The 22,030-nt window shown below is 49.6% G+C and overlaps 2 protein-coding genes across 2 annotated transcripts in view; one reads left to right on the forward strand and one right to left on the reverse strand.

Moving 5' to 3' along the window:
• CCN1 (cellular communication network factor 1) lies at positions 1-2,593 on the reverse strand. The gene is made up of 5 exons (XM_040565525.1): positions 2,364-2,593; positions 2,050-2,266; positions 1,366-1,713; positions 1,027-1,229; positions 1-917 (listed from the first exon to the last, which is right to left on the reverse strand). Exons 1-5 carry the CDS (start codon positions 2,421-2,423, stop codon positions 618-620), a joined length of 1,128 nt encoding a protein of 375 aa, XP_040421459.1. The 5' UTR covers positions 2,424-2,593; the 3' UTR covers positions 1-617.
• Positions 2,594-2,990: 397 nt separating this feature from the next.
• The window catches only part of DDAH1 (dimethylarginine dimethylaminohydrolase 1), a 91,625-nt gene continuing 72,585 nt past the window's right edge, over positions 2,991-22,030 (forward strand). Inside the window, exon 1 of the mRNA XM_040565531.1 lies at positions 2,991-3,577. The gene's annotated coding sequence lies outside the window, so the exon portion shown is untranslated. The remainder of the gene's footprint in view (positions 3,578-22,030) is intronic.

Genomic DNA, 22,030 nt, shown 5'->3' on the forward strand with positions numbered 1-22,030 from the left:
GGTAAATATTTCTTTATTAAATGATTAATTCCATAAATAAATTCTTTTAATTCATTGAATATAAAATTAAAATCATTTACAACTTATTCCAGTATTACAGGGTCTGGAAGGGGTTAAAAAAAGAAAAAAGCTACAGTTCGATAAATAAAATACTCAGCTTTAAAACAACTGATTTCTGTTTGCCATTAAACTACAGTTGGTACATAATAGCTGCCACTGTGAACACCTCACAAGTGCCCACCTCAGGAAGGAATGTAACTTCCAACTTGGTTGGGAAAGGGGGGGAAAAGAGAGAGGGAGGGGGGAAAAGCATAGTGTTAAATCGAACAGGATAGGAAGAAGGTTTTCATAACCGGAACAAAACATTTCTCAGATCACTTACAAACAGAAAACAGTATATACGATAAGGTGCTCCAAAAAGAAGCAGTGAAGTTGCTCCAGTACTATGAAGCTTTAAGTATGCTTAAATCTCTGTCCATTAGTGTCCAGTTGCACAGTGCACTCTTGTAACATCTCAATGTTGCCCTCCAATGGGCAAGGCACCACTTCCATCAAAGGTCCTTTCTCCATGGCTGGTTACTTCAGAACTCTGTTTAGCATCCCACCCCCACCACAGCTTAGTCCCGAAATTTGTGAATGTCATTGACCAGTCTGTAGTAGGGGTAAGCTTCGTTCGCATGCGGACAGTTGTAGTTGCATCGGCAGGACTGGATCATCATGACGCTCTTGGTGAAGGTTTCTCCATCATCGCAGCGGAACCTGATCTTGACAGTCCTGGTCTGCTGGGGCGTACAGCACCTGCCATCCACGCAGGAGCCGCAGTACTTGGGGCGGTACTTCTTCACGCTGGAACATCCAGCGTAAGTGAACTTCACTGGGGATGGGGACTTCTTAGTCTTGGTACATTTTTTCCCTTTCTGTAAAGAGAAGGCAATAATATTGTTAGTGGGAGATTCTTGTCCAGCTTTTCCCCTCCATCCAAACCGGTTTGGAAAGAAGAGGAGCACCACAGGAGTCTGTATTTACCTTTAGGGAGGCATAGCTTGGCTGGCCACATGGCCTCACTTCGCATATCCTGGTCTCTTTGATGAGCTTGCAGTCAGGATTATCATTGGTAACCCTCGTGGAGATGCCGGTTCCGCATGTCTTGGAGCACTGGGACCAGGAAGTTGTTTGCACAATGCATTTGGGATTCTCAAAAGCTCGGCTTTGTGGCTCGGATCCAAACACTGGAAAAGAAAAGGAGGGCTCAGACTTAGGTGCGTCTTCCCACTGGGTTTCTTTCTTTCCACTGGGGTCTAAAGAGCCACATAGCTTTCCTCCCCACCTTAACTGTCACCGTTACACAGGCTAGCCCATACTCACCAGGTAGCATCTTCAGGCCTCCCTTCACGATGGCAATTAGCTCGTTGTTCCTGGTCAGTTCGCCTTCAGAAGCGTCCAGACCAAACTCTTTGCTGAAGAAACCCTCCAGCTCATCCAGCGCATCCTTGCTCTCATCGCAGACCCACTCTTCGCAGCACTGCCCAGGGACTTTGACCAGCCTGGGGCTGGGGCAGCCCAGGTTAGGAAGGGAGAGCTCTTGCGGGCAGAGCGGGATGCAGCCCACAGCTCCATCTATGCACGTACACTGGTGTTTACAGTTCGGCTGGAAGCTCTCGCCGTTCTGGTAGATTTTGGAGTTATATTCACACGGTCTCCCCTCGGACTGTGCTGTAGAGAGCAACGAGAGAGAGGAGAGGGAGTCAGAGGTGGGAGTCGCTCCTTTAAACGCACGCGTTTGCTGCCCTGTGAATTCGGTTCGCGGTAAAGCTCCCTACAATCCCCAGGAGACACGGGGCCAGAACAATAACTTAGTCAGGAATCACTTTTCCTTATGTGCTTTTAGCGGAGCCCAGACATACTGAATCGCATTCCAGACTGCTGAAGTCATGTGCCTTTCTGCCAAGCTACCAACAACAAAGCATAACCATACAAGGACTCAAAATTACTAAACTCCGGCGCTCCGGGGAGCACCGCTCGGCCGGGGGAGACGGCGGCGGCCCTTACCTCTGCAGATGCCCTTGGTCGCGACGGGGCTGGCGCCGAAGTTGCACTCCAGCCCCTTGGTGTGGTCGCAGGGCTGCGTCCGGCTGCAGTCCTCGTTGAGCTGCTTGGCGCAGACCTTGCAGCAGCCGCAGCCGTCCGGCACCAGCCCCACGCCGGGGGCGCACTGCGGCACGGCGGCCGGGCACTGGCAGACGGCGGGGCAGGGCGAGCCGAGAGCCTGCGGAGCGGAGATAGCGGGGGCCGGTCAGCGCCGGGGCTACCGAGCCGCGAGCCGAGAGCCGCGAGCCGAGCCGAGCCTCCCTCCCCGGACTTACCAGGCGGGCCAGGCACAGGAGGGCGGCCGCCAGAGCGGGGCGGGTGCCCGCGGAGCCCATGTCGAGCGGCGGTGGCGTCGGGCGCTGAGGGGAGGCTGCCGGCGGCGGGAGGCTGCGAGCGCGGAGCGGGGCCGGCGCGGTCTGAGGCGGCGGCGGGGCGCGGGCCGCCTTATATAGGGCGCGGGGCCGCCGCGTGCGCCGCGCCGCTGACGTCGCGCGTTCCGGGCCGCGGCCGCGGCCAGCGCTCGCGGCATCCCAGGAATGCGCCTGGCGCGCGCCGCGCGGCCGCCCCGCCCCGCCCCGCCCCTCCCGCCCCGCCCCGCCCCGGCCGCAGGGGGGGGCCCCGCGCCCGCACGGCACCGGCACCCCCGGCACCCCCCGGCCCCCGGCACCCGCCGCCTCCGCCGGGCCGGGCCGGGCCGCGAGCCCGCTGCTGGGGCGGCCTTTCTCCTGGCGGCCCTGAGCGCTTCCAGCTGGGAGCGGGCACCCGACGTAACAATATTGCCTTATTTGGTAGAGCAGTAGCCCGCATTTTTCGCATTTTTCTGCTCTGTTATCCAGCCACAAAGCATTCTTGACAGCTTCAGAGGCTGTTAAATATAGCCCTCGCTTCTGTTCCCAGGGCAGGAAATTCTTTGGAATTCCTGTTTTTCACGCAATCTGTCCATCATGATTTAGGAGCGCTGTGCCGGAGGAGCCAACTGGCGCAGCGCTGCCGCTCGCTGCTCGATTGAAAAAAGCCCAGCGCCGTGTGCGACCCGGCGGCGGTACCGCCAGCCCCATTCCTGGGATGCTTCCTGGCAAATGAGATTACTGTGCCCAACACAACTTTGGGGTGGGCTTGGGGGGATTTTTAATTTTTTTTTCCTCACTTCTTCTTTTTTTTTTTTTTTCTTGTTTGCCTTCAACGATGGAAGGTGGAGGAGCAGACGCAGAGGAGGGGAGAAACTGCAAAAAACCCTCGGGAGCGCAGAAAAGCAGAAGGGGAGGGGGAGGCAGGGGAGAGGGAGGGGATGCGGAGAGGAGGGGGACCCGGTTAACCTGCCCGCCTAGCGCTGCCAGGCACCGAGCCTGTGCCTGCTGCTCCCAGCGAGGGGCACGCAGCGAGGGGCTCCAGCAGCACCCCAGCACCTCGCCGCCGGGCTCTCTCCGCTGCCGGCAGGGTTACGGCCAGGACGGCTTCACGGCGACGGACGGACGGTGCACATGGCTGGGTAAGTGCTGGGCAAGGGCTGCTCCCGGCGCTCAGCCCGCCGAGGGGCTGGGGGCTGGCGTGCGCGCACGCCCGTGCGATTTGTTTTGCTTTGTATTTTAATACCAGCAGGAATAATAAGGCAGCCTTGTTGGACCTTGCCGGAGCCGCAGAAAAGGGGGGCTCGTTGTTGTCTTGGGAGCGCTGCTCCTGGGCTTGGCTTTGGCCGGAGGAGTGCGGCGGGGGGACTCGGGCTGCCAGGGAGGCGAGGGTGACACAAGAGGGGTCCCACACAATGGGGGCCCCTGTCCTCGGCTGCACCGCACCCTGATGGCGGGCTCCCACAGACATGCACCGAGCTGCTGCGCCTCTCCCAGGCGCATCCTTTCTGAGCGGGGGGCTGGTGAGGCAGCCCCTGTGTCATCCTCACACAGAAAACACCCAGCGCGGTGTCCCCAGTGCCCTGGTACCCCAGCCTGGCCTCCTGCTGCCAGACAGCCTCTCCCCACTGGGGAAGCCTCCACAGAGGCCTGGGCTGCCCCAACACGCAGCGGCCAGGCCCAGGCCCTGAGCTGGCTGGCCCAGGCCAGGCCTGCAGAGCCTGCCGCTGGCAAAAGGGCTGGTGCCCTGTGGGTGCTTTCCCCCACAGCTGAGTCTTGTTGTGCTTTTCTCTCCAGATTAGATCCCCGCAGTTATTTCGGGTGGTTTGGTGGCTTGTGAAAGGTGGCAGGAGAAAAGCTTCAGGCCCGCTTTGCCCTCAGAGGGCGGCACTGGGTTTCTGCTTCCTTCGTACACCTCCAAACTTGACTGGAAAGGATGATAGTTGAAAGGGAAATCTGGTCTTTAATTATATGCAGCTATCTCCTGAGAATGCCAATATGTACCAATTAGCGCCATTACTGGCGACAGGAATCACTTTATGTGTCCATGAAGAATTGGACAGAGACAGCCGGCGAACTCAGGCGGCTGCCAGTAATGGCGGTAACGACTTTCCAGCCCCACCGAACTGGCCAGGCTCCAGCTGTGACGAGGAGGAGCTGCTTGGTCCTGCTTCCAGCCTCTGAGCTATCCAGTGCTCCAGGCTTCCCTTGGTCTGGTAGGTGTGTGTGTGCTACGGCACTTTAGTTTTACAAAGTCGAACGTTGGCTCGTAGGTGGAGCGCCTGACCGGTCCTTTTTTTTCAAGGTGACATTGTGGCGGTGGCATTGTGATCAGGAGGAATGATTTTGTCGTTCAGCACGTTTTTGCTAGTGACAATTTTGAAAATGTTAGAGCAGAAAGAGCTACCACACCAACGTGTGGTTAAATTGGACAGTTTTGCTTTTCAGGGATTTATGCAAACACTTGTTTGTTTAATTACATCTAATTTAAGGACACGTACCAAGCGTTTTGCTTTGATCTATGACTTTCACAACATTCAGCAAATGCCGCAGGAACAGTTGATGAATGGCGCCTTTTCTCGTTTGGTTTCATGTCTTACCACACATTCACACAACTTTGATGGGAAACTGTAACCGAACCTGCATTTGCTCAGAAAAGGTCACTTCGAAAGCTTTGAAGCACCTTTTAACAAACCTGTCCTGAATTTCAAGTAGTTGACAACGCTCGAGATCAGCTGCGTTTCTCTGGAGCTCAGGTTAGACTGTGAACCTTTCATACGCTTCCACTGCACACATTTCCCTGTCATAAACTGTGACCCCGAGTTTACGTTCCAGGCTGTGCCTATGTCTTGTGGATGGACGTCAGGAAACAGGAAAAAGTTTGGAGTATCTTTCTTTCTTGAGGTTGTATTCAGTATAACATCAAGTTCCAGACCTTTGTTGTCCTAAGGGAACTGGGAAGTGTTCCCAGCTTTATGTAATGAAGGGTATTTTACTGTCTCCTAACTTTTTGTGCCATAGGCAATAATAGCTGTTTGTAAGGTAAAGTCTGCTGAGAGCTTGGCTAATGCAAGGCAGGAATTTGAAACAGTTGGCTTATACACCAGGTATTACAGATTTATTGAGTACACACTGTCATCTCCGCAGGCCTTTATTTCTCCAGGAAAAGGAATTTCCAGAGAGACAAATCAAGAAAAAAAAAATAACTGAATGGTTTATCTTCCTTCTACACTGTTTTCCACAGCTATGTGTAGGGACTCCAGAGCAGCGTAAGGGGATGTATAGGACAGATATTCCTCCGAGAGTTGCTATGTCCAGTGGCAGTAGGTATCCAGCACTGAACTAGGGAACATCAAAAGTTTACAATCGTGTGGATTCTGGGGAAGGTTCTTACTAAAAGCAGCATATAGCCCTTTTTGTACTTTTATTTCCTCTTCCCCATTCTCTTTTTCCTTTGCCCATCCTTTGCTGTGCATTTCTTCCATCTCTCCTTCTCCTTCTTCTCCTTTTCCCTGTTCCAGTCTTTTTCCCTGTGGCCTTTCCTCTTCTAATGTTTACCTACCTTAGGTTGGGCCTCTCCTGCAGCCCCTGCCAGGCCGCCGGTTCCTGCTGCACTAAATCAGTTCTTCCAGTCAATGGCTCCTCTCAGTGACTCACAGGAGGTGCAAATCCAGTGGGGCAAATTAAGCATACCAACACACAGGCAGAGTAACCAGAAGACTTCAGCAGCTAAAATTCAAGTGGGTTCAGATTTTTTTTTCTTGCTTTGATTTGCTCGGAGTTTATGCTGAATTCTTTCAGTATGGCATTTCCTATTTGTTTTCTTCCTCTTCCCTGCTACCTTCCCTTTAGCTATGCTCATGCCTGCCAGTTTTTGTATAGTATGTGCCTTGCCTGTGTTTTCTAATACTTGTGGGTTTGTGCTTTGCAATAGTTGTGCCGAGGCACTTTGCTTTGTAGGTGCACTGATTCTTCCTCTGGCTGCTCTCAAGGTATTGCGAAGGTTCTGCTTCTGTGAAAGTGGAAAGGGAACTTGTGAGTCTCCTGAGCCTGCAGGGGAACCAAAGAAGTTAAATTTGCAGTAGTATTCAGTTGTGCTCATTGCTGCTTCAGCTCGTGAACTGCACCCCATGTAGGTATAAGGGACATAACATCATAACAGAGGCGAGAAGCATCCCTGCTGATGGTCAGTGTGTTCCCATTGAACCTCTGACTGGTAATACATACTGAACGGCTTCTCACCCAAAGCTTGGATGCAGAAAGGCAAGGCAGTTACAGTCATCTTCTGCTTAGTTCCTGCTGTCCATTCAGAGAACCGAGAGCTCTTTGTCGCTGCCGCTCAAGGAGCTCACATTCAGTTTATTTTAGCACTAGCTACTGCTGCACTACTGGGAAGTTCAGTTTTCTCAGTGAGGCAGGTGGATTACTTAGTATGTATTAACCCACTCTCACGTGCATATGCTTCAACATTCCGGTACACTCAGAAGATAGAATTTGCAATCAGGCCCATCCCTGTATCTGAAGTTTGCAGTGAAAAGGCTGTTGGGGGGCTTTGGCGTAAGCTCAACACAAAAAGACCATCAGGTGGTCCTGGCTAGCACCTGGCTGCGCATGAATTCCAAGTCACGCCTATCGTCTTGTGATGCAGCGATTCAACTTGAAATGTAGGCTGAAATCTCTCTTTATGTATCATAGAAAAATCCTTTTCACAGCTGCATTTTGTGAATTTCGCTGAAGGAAGCTGAGGCATCAGGAGCGTGCACAGGTTCTTTCTCAGCATCACAACACTTGCGGGCTGCAGCCCGTAATGGTTTTCAGCTGCTGTCTGCCTCAGCCTACATCATAGCTACACCTTGGGGACAGCTGCCTTCTGCATTATCTGCATGTGGAACTCTGGCCCAGAACGCATGCTCCTCAGTGCATTCAGATTTGTTTTTACATTTCTGCATTTAAAAGACCTGGCAAACTTCTTTCCCAAAAGGCGTTTTGTTGTGTTATAGTTGTTAATCAAAGTTCTGTTTCCTTAAGGTTAGTCTGAATAAAAACTGGCAGAACCTTCTGCCTTCGTTCTGGTGCTTTCACTCCCTCTCTCCTGCTAATGACCTGAGGAAATGTTTTCTTGTCACTGGTACGGGGACATTCAAAGGGCTTGCCTGGCCTTTGGTTTTAAGAACGCATTTTTTGTAGGTTTTTAGTTGTTGTTGTTTGGTTTTGTGAAAAAAATAGCGTTTCTGTTTCTTTGCACACATGTAGAAGGGAAGGCCTGATCTTGCAAGATACTGAAGATGCTTTGCCACACAGTGAATTCTGTCAGTTTTCAGGCTAGCTGCTGTAAATGTCACAGGATTAATTGCAGAATAGTGCCGAATCCCCTGAGGTGCCCGTTGGCTTTGTCCAGAATCATTACTCATTCTCTGCTACATACACAAGGTTATTAAAACACGGTGAGACCGTAGCTGTGTTTGCTGCGTTACTGTTTATTTCCATTCTGCTCTCTCCAGGCTCTTACCCTTCGCCTACCAGTCTGTTACTGTGAGCACCTTTCAGTGGCAGCTAGCTGTGTTCTTTTCTTCTCCTGTGTGCGTTTGTCTTGTGACACCCAGGAGCTAGCTGAGAGAAGGAAGCCAGCCCAGGGCTGCCCTGCTGGAGATCAGCTGCGTGCACTGCTCTCTGGCTTGTGCCCCTCACTTCTAGTCAGTGATAGTGGAGTGCAAAAAATCAATGGCAGACAAATAAGTAGACACGATGTCATCCTTGCAGATAGGGAGGACTTGCAGACAGCCAACAGATCATGTATGTGCTTTGAGAATGTTTCTGGAGACAGAGTTATGGTCCAGGAATGTGCAAATGACTGCCCATCCCAGTCCTACGTGTCTGCGATTCAGGAGAAGTGCTAAACCATCTCTAGACTTGAGTAGCATCCAAATCTAAAAGATGTGTCTTGCTCTATTGAACTGGTTGGGGGGATTTTTTCTTGGGGAGTGAAGAAGAAACGATTTGAATGGAATCCCTTCCTCAATTTATCTCTGCCGGAGACTAAAGGGAAGCTGGAGGGAGCCGGCTGGCAAGACCAGGTGGGCAGCCCGGCGAGAGGCTGCCGTGTTGCACCGGGTCCTCGCGTGGCTCCCTCCAGCAGCCAGCGCCGTGCAGCCCGCCGCTGAGCGCGACCCGTGGGGAGAGGACATCTCTTTGAGTCAGCCAGGAAGCGTGGCTGCTGCCCACTGTTTTCCCAGGGACTGGTGTCCTCAGGAAGTACGGGGTTAGCAGGGCTATCAGCAGACCGCTGTGGTGCGGAGACTTTTTTACGATTGCATTAACGTATCTTTTCCTGTTGTTGTGCAGAAATTATGACTCCTAGTGTCAGTGTTGAGATGAAAGCAGAAACCCTTCCGCGTGGAGCAGGCATTAAAAGCTAGCTGTTATGTTAATCATAAACAAAAAAGTGCTGATTGGCAGCTATGTACTTTCAGAGATGTTTGCTCCTCATTTCTTTTAACTCTTTGCACTCTTCTGCTTCGTATTGTACTCAGCTACCTGCATGTTGATCACTGTCCTCTCCTGCTGCCTAACCGGGGGTCCGATTCTGAAACTCCCACGGACTCAACTTTTAATGGGACTCTTTGAGAACAATGTGGAGCAGCGTGGGTCTTTCAGGTGAGCACTGTGTAATAACACAATGTTTGTCAGCAGTTGTGAGAGGAGAGCCTCTGCTTGGAAGGACTGGGCTTTTTCAGGATGTACCTGTACCATTTTATAACAGTGCCATGTCAAAATAAAAATCAGAGATTAAAAGTGCACCCTCCTTGTGCTGCTAAAAACACTTTTAGATTATACATGCTGAAAACAGTAAATATTTAATGTACACGTTTACTTTTCCTGGTTTATGCGGAGCTCCCTGGGTCTGACAGAGAAGCTAGACAGATCTGTTTATAGCGAGCTCCCCGGGCTGGCACAATGCTGCAGTGTTTGGTCTGCGAGCACCACAGGGGGATGTTTAAAAAAATAAAAGCCTTCCATTTACATTGGGGGAAAAAATCCTGAGAATGCTTCTATTAATATTAACTGGTGTAAAACCCCAAATTCTACATTTCAGGCCTTAAATATTTCAAAAATAGAGGACTAGATTGTGGTCAGTGAGGATGTGGGGTAAGAAGCTTTCCCTCGCTTACATAGCCAGCGAAGGAGGAGGTCAGGATGGAGAACAGAGTTATTATAGAAATGCTCCCGATGAAGGGCCGGTGTGGGACGAGGAAGAAGAGCTCAGGAGCGAGCCACGCTGTGCCACCCCCGCTCCTGATAGCGGGTGCGGATGGACGCGTGCACAAGCATACGGTGCCTTTGGTTTTGTGCAGGGTGGCAGGTGAGCACCCACCGTGCGCGTAGGCTGCTGGCCAGGATGCTAAGAAATACGCTCCCAGATTCAGGATTTCTTGAAGACTTGCTTTGGTTTCGACTGAGGTCTTACCTGAGCACTAGCTTCCCATCTCAGTTATACCGACATCAAACCTGATTTGTCTGATCAAAGTTAATGGCATTAATTAGCACACATTAATTAACTTAAAGAGCTGACACTGGAGTTTCTGGAGAGCTCCCAAGGACTGGGGGACTGCATCAGTGTCTCTCTCATTTCCTCTGAAGTTATCTCAGCTAAGAAGTGAGTCCATTTTGATAGTCTGATTAAACAGCTGGCTGATTTGTAACTCTTGTGAGAGATTAAGGTAACATTTAAAAAGAGATTCTTGGAGTGTCTGGCTAGTTTCTCAGGGAAATCTTCTGTTGAAGAAAAGTAGAGTTAGGGAATGGGAGTCTGCATTGCGGTGGGCTAAGCACTGTGTGATTACGTAGAGCCGCCTATATATATGTGTATAAATGTAATAGTCATCTCAGCACGTGTATAAAGCTGGGAGGCGCGGTGGGATTGTCTTGCTTTCCCACCAGCCACACCAGCAGAGGGGCACGTTTCCCAGCCACATGCAGCCCCCTGTCCTGCTGACACGAAGGGCCAGGCCGCGGGGAGCAACCTAGGCAAGGCGGCAGCTGCTCAGCGCCCCAGCACGGGTACCCTGCCTGGTCTGCAAGCTCCTCCTCTGACAAGTGCTAGGCAGGGTCTGGTTTTTCATCCTCCCCCAGGCTAAGTATCACTGTTTTCTGTCACTAGTCTTGTGGAAAGCCCGCACGTCCTTTAAGAGGTGCTGCTGGGCTGGGTGGTGCAGGGACGTGGCCCTTCCCTCATGGCAGAAGAACGGATGTAAGAGAAGCAGCTGGGATGGATCCGGGGAGCAGTTGTCGCCGTGACCACAGGCAGCAGCTGAGGTCGGCACAGAAAGCACCGGCAGGGCTCTGCCTGAGGGGCTGCAGCCCAGAAACCGGTGTCTGGGCATAGGCGGCGTGGAACCGGCTGAGATGAGGGAATGAAACTGAGGAGGGCCTTGCAAGGAGGGGTGGGTGACTGCCCAGTAAGGGATGAAGGCAGGGAAGAGCCCAAGGTCGACCAGAGCAAACCTAGAGGTTTGCTGGTGTGAGGCTGCCATACTTACTTGGTCTTCGGCATGGGAGAAATGGCAACAGTGGGAGAGAGCAGGCTGGCCGGTGTCCTTTGGAGGGGTGGCGCAGAAGCAGGAGGGACTCTTGAATGTGACGGGCTGAAGGAGCCACCGTCAAGGAAGAAGCTGCTGGGAAGTTCTTACAGTCCAGAGGAGGACAGATACGGACGGGGCAGTACGGCAGGTGAAGCATTGTCTGGGTTGGACTCCGCTCATCAGTGGGAAGGAGGTGTTTGCTGGGCAGACTGGCCATATCCTGCCCTGGAATTGCCCAGCCACGGACCACGTCGGTGGACCCCTCGTGAAGCTGGGGTACCAAGAGGAGGAAACCTATGCCAAGCGCTGGTGTTACAGCTGCAGCACTGTGGGCTGTTGCCCATCCAGAGGGAGAAGTGGTGGAATAATGCAACTCCTTCTTCACACACCGAGTTAGAGGCCACGTTTCGGTATGGCCTGCTTGCACCTCCTCATTGTGCCTTAGCTGTGAGCAGGGATCCACACAAAACCAGCGCTCCTAGACCCATACTGAGATTCATTGATTCCAGAAGCAGCCCTGGCCTGAGGCACCCCGCGCTGCTGCGGCTGCTCCCCAGTGCCCTGTTCCACCGCTTTTATGACCTCCCCTTTGCTGCTGGAGTGGCACACAGGTCTGCAGCAAAACAAAGAAGCCAGCCCAGGTCTCCAGGGGGTGGAAACCCAGCACATTAACCCACTGTGTGACCTGGCAAGGGCTTGTGACTCTGGATTTTATGGCAGGATACCTGTGCCCGAGTATTGCACATTTAGGAGCGAACACAGTTGCTGCACAGTCAGCTCCTGAAGGGCAGCTGGCATAATGACAGTAGGCTTAAAAAATGAATGAATTGTCAGCTTCAGTCTGGATGTCACCATCATTTTAATGCTAATGTGCTTTTTCCTCAGCCAGCCTCCTGCCTGAATGTGAAGCACAGAAACATCGCAGTATTTATGGGATTTTAACTAGGTTAGTTACAAACCTATAAAGCAAAGAAAGAGACAGTTCATCCAGTACTGGGGAGGGGAGTGTTAAAAATGCCACCTCAGATAAAATATTATGGGAGTTGAGTAACTGTAAATAAGAACCTTGCCTATGAAATAGCTTCTTATGTGAGCTTGGGATGAGGGCCAAGAGAATGTCTAGGGCTTGGGGAAATTTATTAGCCCAGATCAACAGGATTTCTGGGACTCGGGAGATGGGGTGGCAAAGAATTTGCCTGCTGGAGTCTGCACTTCCTCCATTCATGCCTACAGCAGGAGTTTTACTTATAAAACTTTCAAGATGGCTCATTTGCATTTTTTGAATTTTCTTGGTTCTCATTAGCAGTTGCAGTTCTGGCCTGGGACTTGGGAGAGCTGGGTTCAAGCTCTGGGTTTCACAGCCTGCCAGTGTGGTCCTGGGCAAGACAGGCATCCCTCTCTGCTTGAATGCCCCATCTGTAGAGAGGAGACAAATTCTGTGTCCTGATTCACAGGGATGGCGTGGGGGCGTGCTAAAGACCGGGAGGCATTCAGATGCCTGAAGTAGGGGTGAGAGGACTGTGGATGCTTACTCACGGATGGCAAGAGCGTGTGCGGAGCAGCCACAGCACATGGGGTAATGACCTCTGTGGGAGGAATGGCATTTTGGGGACGACGGGTCTTCCCTTTCATCCCAGTCATTTCGTCTAATTGGTCACAGCAGGGATTCTCCCTGCTCATAGACTGCTCTGTTTTATACCCTCTGCCAGTGCAAGCCACCTGTCTGACAGTGTTGTTAGTGTCCAGAAGATGTTAGGGTCATCTTGGCTATGTGTTTGCTTAAATAAAGGGCGTGTGCACATCAGTAGCACGCATCCTGGGGACCCACCGCCTCTTGTCTCCCCTTTTCGTCTCCCTTATTCCCACTGTCACCCTTCTGGTGTCCCAGCCTGGCTTCCTTATTCCTTACTTGTATTCAGCTTTCTGTCTGGGTTCTTCTAGCTCGTGTCTCCCCTTCTGCATTCACTTCGGTATTTCTTTCTCGACCTCTTTTCTCACTTTCACGGTTTGTCCCTGTTTTATTTTTCGTGTCTTGTTTTTTGGAATTTGTCCTTAGCCTCTCCTATGTATTTCCCTTTTCCTCTCTCATGTTCCAAGAGATTTTTAGTAAACAATATCTGTATCCTATTCTGACTCACTCTCCACTGGTAGTGGAAAGATTTGATCACGCAAGCAATGCAAAGATCTTCCATTTGGGTGTGCAGGGCAGGTCAGGACGACCTCGCTTCTGCTGGCAAGTGAAGAGCCACAGGGTCTAATTCCTCAGTCAATGCTTATTTGCCAATGTATCTCACAGACGGTTAAGACTGTTCGGTCGTTCTTAGGACACACAGCAGCAGACACACATATATTCCTTGGCTGTGGAGCCTGTGTGCATTAGGGGTGTGCTGCATTGTGCCGTGTGTCATCACACTCCCATATGATCGCCGCGAGTAGCACATCGGTGGCTGTTGGTAATGTACTTAGCCAAAGTGTGGGAAAACTCTCAGACTTGAACTTAGCTTTGTATTTCCATGCCATATGAAACTCTTTGAGTGTTTGTCCTTCCCTTCACGTGGCTGCTGTCTGCTCTTGTATTGCATTGACATATGTGAAACGTATTCTGTCCCCTTTTTAATATGCTGCTTACAGTATAAATGCAAAAGCAGACAGTGCTTCTGAAGAGAAACAAATGTAGTTGTGGTTGTTGTTATAAATAGTGCAAAGGATTTAGAAGCTGTTTAATCTTTCAGGCAAGAATCACAAGAGTGCTGTGTAATATGATCTTAAAGCTCTCATATTTAGCATTGAAGTCTTCCTAGTTGAGATGGGCCAAGTTCACTCATTACAGTTTGGCTTCAGTGCAGGATGAGGATGCTCTTCTCTTCATGGGAATGAGGCTTAACCTCCAAAAATGTGGTATGCTAGATGATGTGCCCAACCTGTACATGCATTTAGTGCAGTTATTCAGGCAAGTCAGGAATTTGCAAGCGCAACTGGCCCTTTTGCATGAAGAACTGTGGTATTTCAACACACAAATTTTTGAGGTTGGTTCCTAAAATCAGTACTGCATTTTTCCTCTGCTGGAATGAAATACAAATATTTATTTATTGACAGAGCTGGAGCTGATCGTTTTCCCTGTCCAGGTCTGAGTTGTCTGTTCCATCAGATGAAAACAAGTAGTATTCTGACTTCTTTTGAAAATGCGTTTGTTCATAACTGGCTTAAAAACAATTAGTGCCTGCTCTTTGCCAGCCCTGGTAAAGTGCTATATGTGTGTGTGTGTGTATATGTATATCAAAAGGGGCTGAACGCCCAGAAATTCTCTTGGCAGCCCTGCTGTCTGGTTAGAAAAGGAAGTGAGCTACGAAATTTGAACATTCAGTTCTGAGACTTGAAAGCTTTCTGGATTTTATTACTGACTCAACAGGGTTTTCATTATGCATGTGGCCAAGAGGAGAGGTTTACGCAAGAGGAACATATTGTAGTTGAATATGTTTGTAATTTTACACATTGTTAAATAATTGAGATAACTAGATGTCTCCTAAATGAACAAAATAAATGAAGTGTTAGCAGCACTGTCACTGTGGCACAGACAAGGAAATACAAAAGAATGGCTTGCCCCCCATCTGAAGGCTGATTTCCAGTGCAGAGGGGTCCTGATCCAGATGCTGACTGACATTTTGCTGTAGATGTGAATGGGAGCCAACTTTCTCTGAGCATATCTGGAAGTCTCTTGCTGCCTTTCAGTCTCTTCTACTCCAGAAACTTTCATCTACAGCTTGATTTTTTTTGTGTGTGATTTTTTTTTTCTGCTTTTTAGTAACAGTGCTATTTAAACAGCAGTTTGAGGCTAAGCTTTTTTTCTGCTCTCATTTTCATGTTAGTTTTAGGAAGGAAAATATTTCAAGAAGCAGATTATCATGCAAGGAGAGAAGGTGTTGGGTGCGTGGACTAAGCTGTAAATGCAGGTGGAGGCTCTGGCCCTATGTCCTGGTTGCCTCCTTCAGCAGGGAACGTGCTCCGTCAGGTCGCACCCCGTGTCATGCAGCTCCGCCACAAACCAGCACCAGTGCTTGAAGTCACAGCAAAGTCAATCCTGTCCCACAGACAACATGCCCCTAGCTAATTTTGTACTTGTTCATGTGGAGGGTATTTATTCTTCGTTGTCTTAAAAAGGTATTTATATTTAAACCTCTGTGGTCACTGGTGCCACACAGTCTCAGGGTATGTGTTCTCTTGAAACTACTGTGAGTGGGAAATGCTATCCATGTATTCCTCTGCATTTTGCACATGGGAAACCATGGCAGAGCGAAAGTTCAAGATCATTGGATCATTCAAGTTGGAAGGGACGTCAGGAGGTTTTCTTATTAAATGCAGTTTTTAAAGTCACTTTGGCCTGTTGGTTCCCCCTATGGTTTTTGAATCCATCAGATCGATTTCAACCCAGCATAAACACAAGGGATTTGTTTCAGAGAGATGAAATCACGGGCAGAGTCCAGGAAGGTGAGCAGCTGTGGAGCTGAGGGAGGCCCTGCCAGTGCCCCGGGAGATGCTGCTGCCCAAGCACAGCTCCACCTGGGTGCTGGGGAGCCCCTGCAGGAGAGGCGCAGAGCACCCCTACTGGAGAAAGCACCTGCTTGGAGCTCCTGTGCTCCTGGGACACTGGAAAGCCCAACCACAGAACATGGGTCTGTAGGAAATACGGTTTCATGAGTCCCACTGCTGACAGAAGTTGTTAGCTGCTCTACCAGGGCTTCCAAGCGTTTGCTTTTGGTCAGACGGAAAGTGGACGGATGTCTGCCCTGAGTCACCCTGAGCTTCCACTTCCCGAGGGCCTGGATGGGTCACGGGGCTGTGCCACCCAGCTGAGCCCAGCCTGCCCCTCATGCAGCCCCGGCTCCCATGCTGCAAAATCCAGCTGGATATTTTGTGCTTTTGCTGGAGATCTTACTGACCAGGAGAAATGTGGCGTTATAACAGGGCTGCGCTGGTTTGTTGTTCATGTCTCCTCCACAGAAGGAACAAGCCAGAGAGGATGTTTTAAACGTAGCTCCTGGTCAGGGCGGTGTGGGGAGCGCTAGAAGCCAGGGATGGTCTGGCAGCAAAATAATTTCCCCTTTTAAAACCACTGAATAGCCCTTGTTTCTCCACGCTGCAGCGGGTTAGCCGGGCCGTGCAGCCCGGGCTCAGAGACGTGGCCTGATCCTGGCAGCGCTGGGTCCGCGCTTACCACAGCCGCCTGTCGGCATCGGAGGAGGCCTCACGGTGAAACACCCCCCTTTTTAAGAAAGTAAAAAATAATAAAATTAAAAAAATAGCCTGTCAGGATCATTGCTGGGGAAAAATTGCGTGAGTGCTCGAGCAGCTGCTGTTCAATGCGCAGTAAGGTTCGAAGTGCCGCCGGTACGAACATACACACTGTTTGAGGATTTCGTGGAGCCAACCGTGCTGCCAGGCCTTGCTGCACGGCCTGCATCACACTGCACCCTGCCCGGCCCCAGGTAGCTCAGCAGCGCCCAGACACGGAGTTGTCTGAATATGGGACATCTCTCCAAAGCTGTGCTCGAGTGAGATCACCTAGCGAGGAGCCAAGCTGCTCCTCTGGCCCGCAGATCAGCAGGTGGGAGTCTCCCGGCCTCCCTAAACACGGCGTCACTCCACAGCCGCGTTTCTGCTGCGGGGAGCTGCCACCTACACCCGTGGTGCAGGGGGTCCCTGGGGACAGGGCGTTTCAGGAAGCAGGCACTGGGTGCAAGCAGGGCAGCGGGCGAGCGTCAGGGCAAGGATGACTCGAAGGAATCCACAGAGCTGGGAGGAACTGGGCTGAAATGCCAGCTCAGTCCTGCCGCGCTCCCTCCCCACCTTCCTTCCTCCCTCCCCTGTCAATGGGCTCCTTCTTGCACCGGAGGGGAAGGCAGCGCTTCTATATGGAGTCCAGCCTGTTAAAAATAAAATGATTAGGGAGAGCTTTACCTCGGCTGAGCCCACCTGTCAGTGCTGGAAGCTTTATTATCATATTTTCCAACATCTTCCCAGTGTTTTTCTCTCCTGTGTTGCTGTACACAGAGGCAGAGGAAACTTGCCTGTGCAGAGGAAAAAGTGAAGCAGACTTTCTCAAATGTTCATAAACAGCCTGAAAAAGCTTTACACATTGACCTCTCTCCATTTTAGTCATCAGAGGTCTTATTTACAACTGTAGCTTGCTTAAAAAACCAAACCAACCACAAGCACCATAGACCCTGCACCTTCTGTAAATACTGGTCATCTGTCTACCTGAAGAAAAATCCCCAAAGAAAATTAACTTCTAAATCATATTTTGTTTTCTTTGTTTTTAATTATTTCTTTAAATGTGCATATTGTCCTTTGGAGAAGATGGCACCGTTTAAAAATGCCAGAGGAGTGTAACAGCTGGACTAGCACACTGTGCGTGTTGCCTGGCCTCGTTCCATGATGCTCATAAATATTTGAACCCTTTGCTACATTAATCCAGTATTCCTTCACGGCAAAGCTATTAGCCTAGAAGGGCTTCAGCCATCTGAGACCCCGTGTGATAGGTTTGATGCTTCATGTAAGGATTGTAGGGTTTGATTTTTTACTTATTTTTGGCAAATGGGGGCAAGTGGAGGTGAAGGAAGCGGTGCTGCAGTGCCGGCATAGCGTTAGGTAACCGCCTCTCCTTGGCAGAGGCTCGCAGTGCTCTCCTCTCGGCCATTGCCAACGGCACTTGATATTTCTTGTTTACTTCCACTGTTTGAAGGCAAAAATTGAAACAATTTCACTGGGGAGGACTAAGGCAGGGTAAGGTGGGAGCCTAGGGCAGGACACAGGCCTCTGATGGGCACTTCAATGGCATGGCAGGGAGGGTTACACAGCCTCAGCGTGATTTAGAGCAGGCTAAGGCTGCTCTCAGTTATTCAGGCTATTAACAAATCCTAGGAGGTACCATCCCGGCATTTGGGGTCCAGCCAAAGCCGCCTCCTGTCCAATGTGTTGCTGGCACATCCCCTGCCCGACCACAGTGTAGGGGCCCCTGTGGCAGAGCATCGGTCCCGGGCTGGCCACACCAGCTCGTCCCTGAAACCCCCTGGTGGGGAGAAGGACACGTGTGTCCTCTGGAACAGATTTGTTCCAGTTGGAGGAAACAAAAAAGGTCAGAAGCCACATGGAAACGGAAATGTAGCATCTCTTAAAAAAAAAAAAAAAGGTACAAGGGTGAGGTGATCACAACATGTTTGTAATCATCAGTCACACTGAAAAAATCCATAGTTGGAGGCCCAGAGCAGAATTATATGCAAGTGTTTTACTTCATTAGGAAAATCAACATCTAATCCATGTGGGAAATTGTAAACTTAGTTTCCACAGAAGTCCTGTTTTTTTATTTATTTATTAGTTTGTTTGTTTGCCATCATACACATTGTTTTAGTTAAATAAAAGTATTTAAGTTAAAATATGACGCAGAAGATTCAGGGTGCCATTTTATAAACAATGGGCTGCAAGTTGTCAAAAAAAAAATAAAAAGGCAAGTCTGGCACACGCTGAATCCATTCCTTTCTGTGGAGGAAGAAAAATAATAATTTTTTTTTCCCATACAACTGAACTCTTTCACAATCTGCATTGCTCAAAGATGGAGTAATTGCCCTGAGCAGCAGGGCTGTTGGTTTGAGACCTCGCCCTCCCCTCGGCAGGCTCCTACGGTCCCCTCACCTTCGCACGAATGGCTCCGGGAGCAGCGTCTGCCCGGGAAAGGAGCCCCTCATGCCAGGCTGGGTCTGTGGCTCTGGCTGTGCAGGCAGTGCGTGAGGCACGGGGTCTGTGCCCTCGCCTGGGTGGCAGCATGCAGCTGAGGGGCGAGTGTCCCGTGGGGCTGCCGCAGAGGGCACCACGGGGTGGCCGCAAAGCTCCCGGTGACCCCGCGGTGATGCGCTGGGCTAGCAGCAGTCTTGACTGAATCCTGATACGGGGCTAACCAGTTTTCCCTCCCAAATAGTAGTGGGCAGCATCTCAAACACATGGAGTGCTTTTCCATTTGGGTGAGGTAGACTGCTCATGATGCTCTTTTGGCTGGAGGTTGCGTACATGCCTCAGATGCCTAAAATTAGTTGTTTTACAGCATTACTGATTACAGACTCAAGATGGTGATACAAACAGTACAAAGTTTGGCTCTTATCTTTCTGGCTCATGTTGGCTGACAAGTTAATCTTAAAATAGCAATTATCTAATGGGGAAAATCCCACAGATCTAGGCAAGGGGATTATAAAAATAGCCACTGTCACTTCTAAGATTCCCAAAGTCATTTTTGGACTTTGCTCTTGCTAAGTGTCATGGACATATACCTGTTATCAAACGAAGGAGGAAAAGGCTGGCAAGAATTTCCTTTTAATCTGCCTGGCATCAGTAAATATCTGCAGGTCAGCAAAAGATGTATTTTTAGTTGTAACCACATGAAGCAAGAAAGCCTACGCTTGCCCTGTATTTTTCCATGAAAGAGGTGAAGTAATTCAGGGTTTGTGAATAGATCACTGTTCATGGACCTTCTTTTTTGACCCTGATTCCCTTTATATAACAGTCTTCTGTTCTTCCTGTGGATATGTGTTTTTGCCGGAAAGTTATTTTTGGAGTGATGGTGTATAATTGATGTTAAAACATGCAATAAGGCTTTTATACATATTCTGTATATGCTCACGCTTACTTTATGTAATTGCCACCAAAATTCATCCCATTTGCTTTCAATTTTCTTTCCATGTTTATATCTGCTTTTGTTTCCTTCCTATTACAAAGTTTTTTTATTAAGCCACATGATTGGAAAGCAAGGATTCACTGTCCAATTCAGATTCTAGGACTGCAATAATATCTATTCTTTTAGTGCAAAAGAATTGATGTCTTAATAAGTGAATTGTCATATTACATCATCTACATTGGCTTGCTCTTTTTTTTGGGGGGGGGGGAATGCTAGTGGGCTATTTTAGCATATTTATGTGTTCTCAGAAAGGCAACATAATGAATGTATATTTAGGACTTACGCTGTTTCCCATTAAACCCAAGAGGGGAGGGGTAGAGCAGGGAAAGAGAATTTTTTTGTACTCAGTTTGTGGTGACCTAAATCTGGCCTTCCTACAAATAAAGACCAGCAATCCCAATCTTAAAATACCTATGTACTGTACAGCTGAAACTTGACCAGATAGTGACTTCATAGCATGATGCCACATTGTTATTATGTAAGAGTGCTCTGACTATCTGAGTTCCAAGACACTTTCAAAATCTAGGAGTGAAAATACTTTCTGTCAGAAGGATGGAGACACTGAAAACTTCTGTTGGGCGGGTGATGTTGAATAAGGAGTGGGCGTTTTTGCACCTTTTCTCTACTTTGCAAAATAATCCAATAAGGCCAGTTTTGCTTAGGGAACACGTATAAGGTGTGTTCTTGCAAAGGTTCTTCTTCCTTACTGTAAATTGTACCCACACAGGGATGGCTGCCACTGTTATCACATGCTCCTGAAATCTTTCTTAGGCATTCAGTCAGGTTTGCCTGGTGTTTTGGAGGTGTTAAGCATGTAGGTTTTCTAAACTCAATATAGGCCTGATCCTGGAAATGAAATGCATGGAAGGCTCCGTCTTGCTCCTAGTCAGAGGATTGCCTCATTTGAATAAAATTAGGTTCAGTAACGCACAGTTGAAAAAGCCCTCAAAGCTTAGGGCGTAGGTGACTCAGCCTGGGGGTGGATTGTGCTGGGGCTCACGTTGGTTTTCTTTAAGGAGTATTTTTATCCTTATTTTGTTTCACAATTCATGAGCTTTTTTGTGAATGAGATAATCTGTTATTTTCAAAACTACAACTAGGTACTTTTTAGAGTGCTGATTTTATGCCATTTTTGGTACCAATTATGTCTTTCCTGTAACCCATTCCAAGGTCTGAACAGATACTCTTGAACATGTGGTAAAGTAATTTTGTCTCTGAAGTGTATATAGATCATCGCAGACTGCATCCCAGAGCAGGTGTCCATGGATGGGGATGACCATTTTCCATCTGTTTGTTTTATTCTCTGGCTTATTTGTCACTTTTAAGTGATTACTTCAGTGACAGAACTCCCAAAGTATGCATTACTGAATTTCTATTTCAGCCGGAAAGCAAGATGATAGCTCTTTGGCACGCACACAGCTAAGGGAAGAAAAATATGAACAAAGCGAGGCTTTTAGTTCCGGTATCTCTGCGATTTTTTGTAAAATAGCCTTGTAAGGCTTAGTAAGGAGCCTCTACTAAGGCAGGCTCAGCTGTGAAGCCGTGAGGTGAGATGCGAAGTGGGAAGAGGGGCCAGGAGAGGGAGGGCCAGGTCGGCGTTTGCCCCTGACGAGCCCATCAAGGCCCGGGCTGGGGGCTCGAGGACGGCCGGGTGCTTTGTGGGGCTGCAGGAAGGGCAGCCGAGGGGCTCGCCCCGGCCGGAGGAGCATGTACCGGGGGAGGAAGGGGGGTTGCGAAAAACTCAAGGGAGGGCAGTGAGTGCTGGCTCAGACACCCCTCGGTTCAGCCCGACGTGTGCATTCAACTGGACACACGTAATTGTATTACTGAGCGCTGCTTCGGGCTTGGCTACCGGTACTGGGTCAGTTAATAGCATAAGCTTTGTAATGTATAAAGCCTATATTTATTCCCCTGCTCAGTTCTATTCAACTATAAATATTCCACAGCGTTACATAAATCCCATCGGAAGCTGAAGTGCTGCTATAAAAACACGGTGTTATCAGGGGCACACCCCGATCCCTTGTCCCTAAAGGCATCTGGTGCTCCCAGGGCATCGGTAAGAACGAAGCAAGTGACCAAAACAAGCCTGTATCAGGTTTAAGGAGCGAGCTCTGGATGAAGTGTGACACATCCCTGAAATTACCGGGCTGCGGGTTAAGACAAGCCCAGGCAGGCCACCGGGCTGGCCGCTCAGTGCTGCATTTCCAGCGTGTGTGCTAGGGCCGGGAGATCAAACGGCCGGGGGCTGGAAAGGGGCCACTCTTATTTTTAGGGCCCTGACTCAGCCTGGCCTGGAG

Source organism: Cygnus olor, chromosome 8, assembly GCF_009769625.2.
Source record: "Cygnus olor isolate bCygOlo1 chromosome 8, bCygOlo1.pri.v2, whole genome shotgun sequence".
NCBI classification, from domain to species: domain Eukaryota; kingdom Metazoa; phylum Chordata; class Aves; order Anseriformes; family Anatidae; genus Cygnus; species Cygnus olor.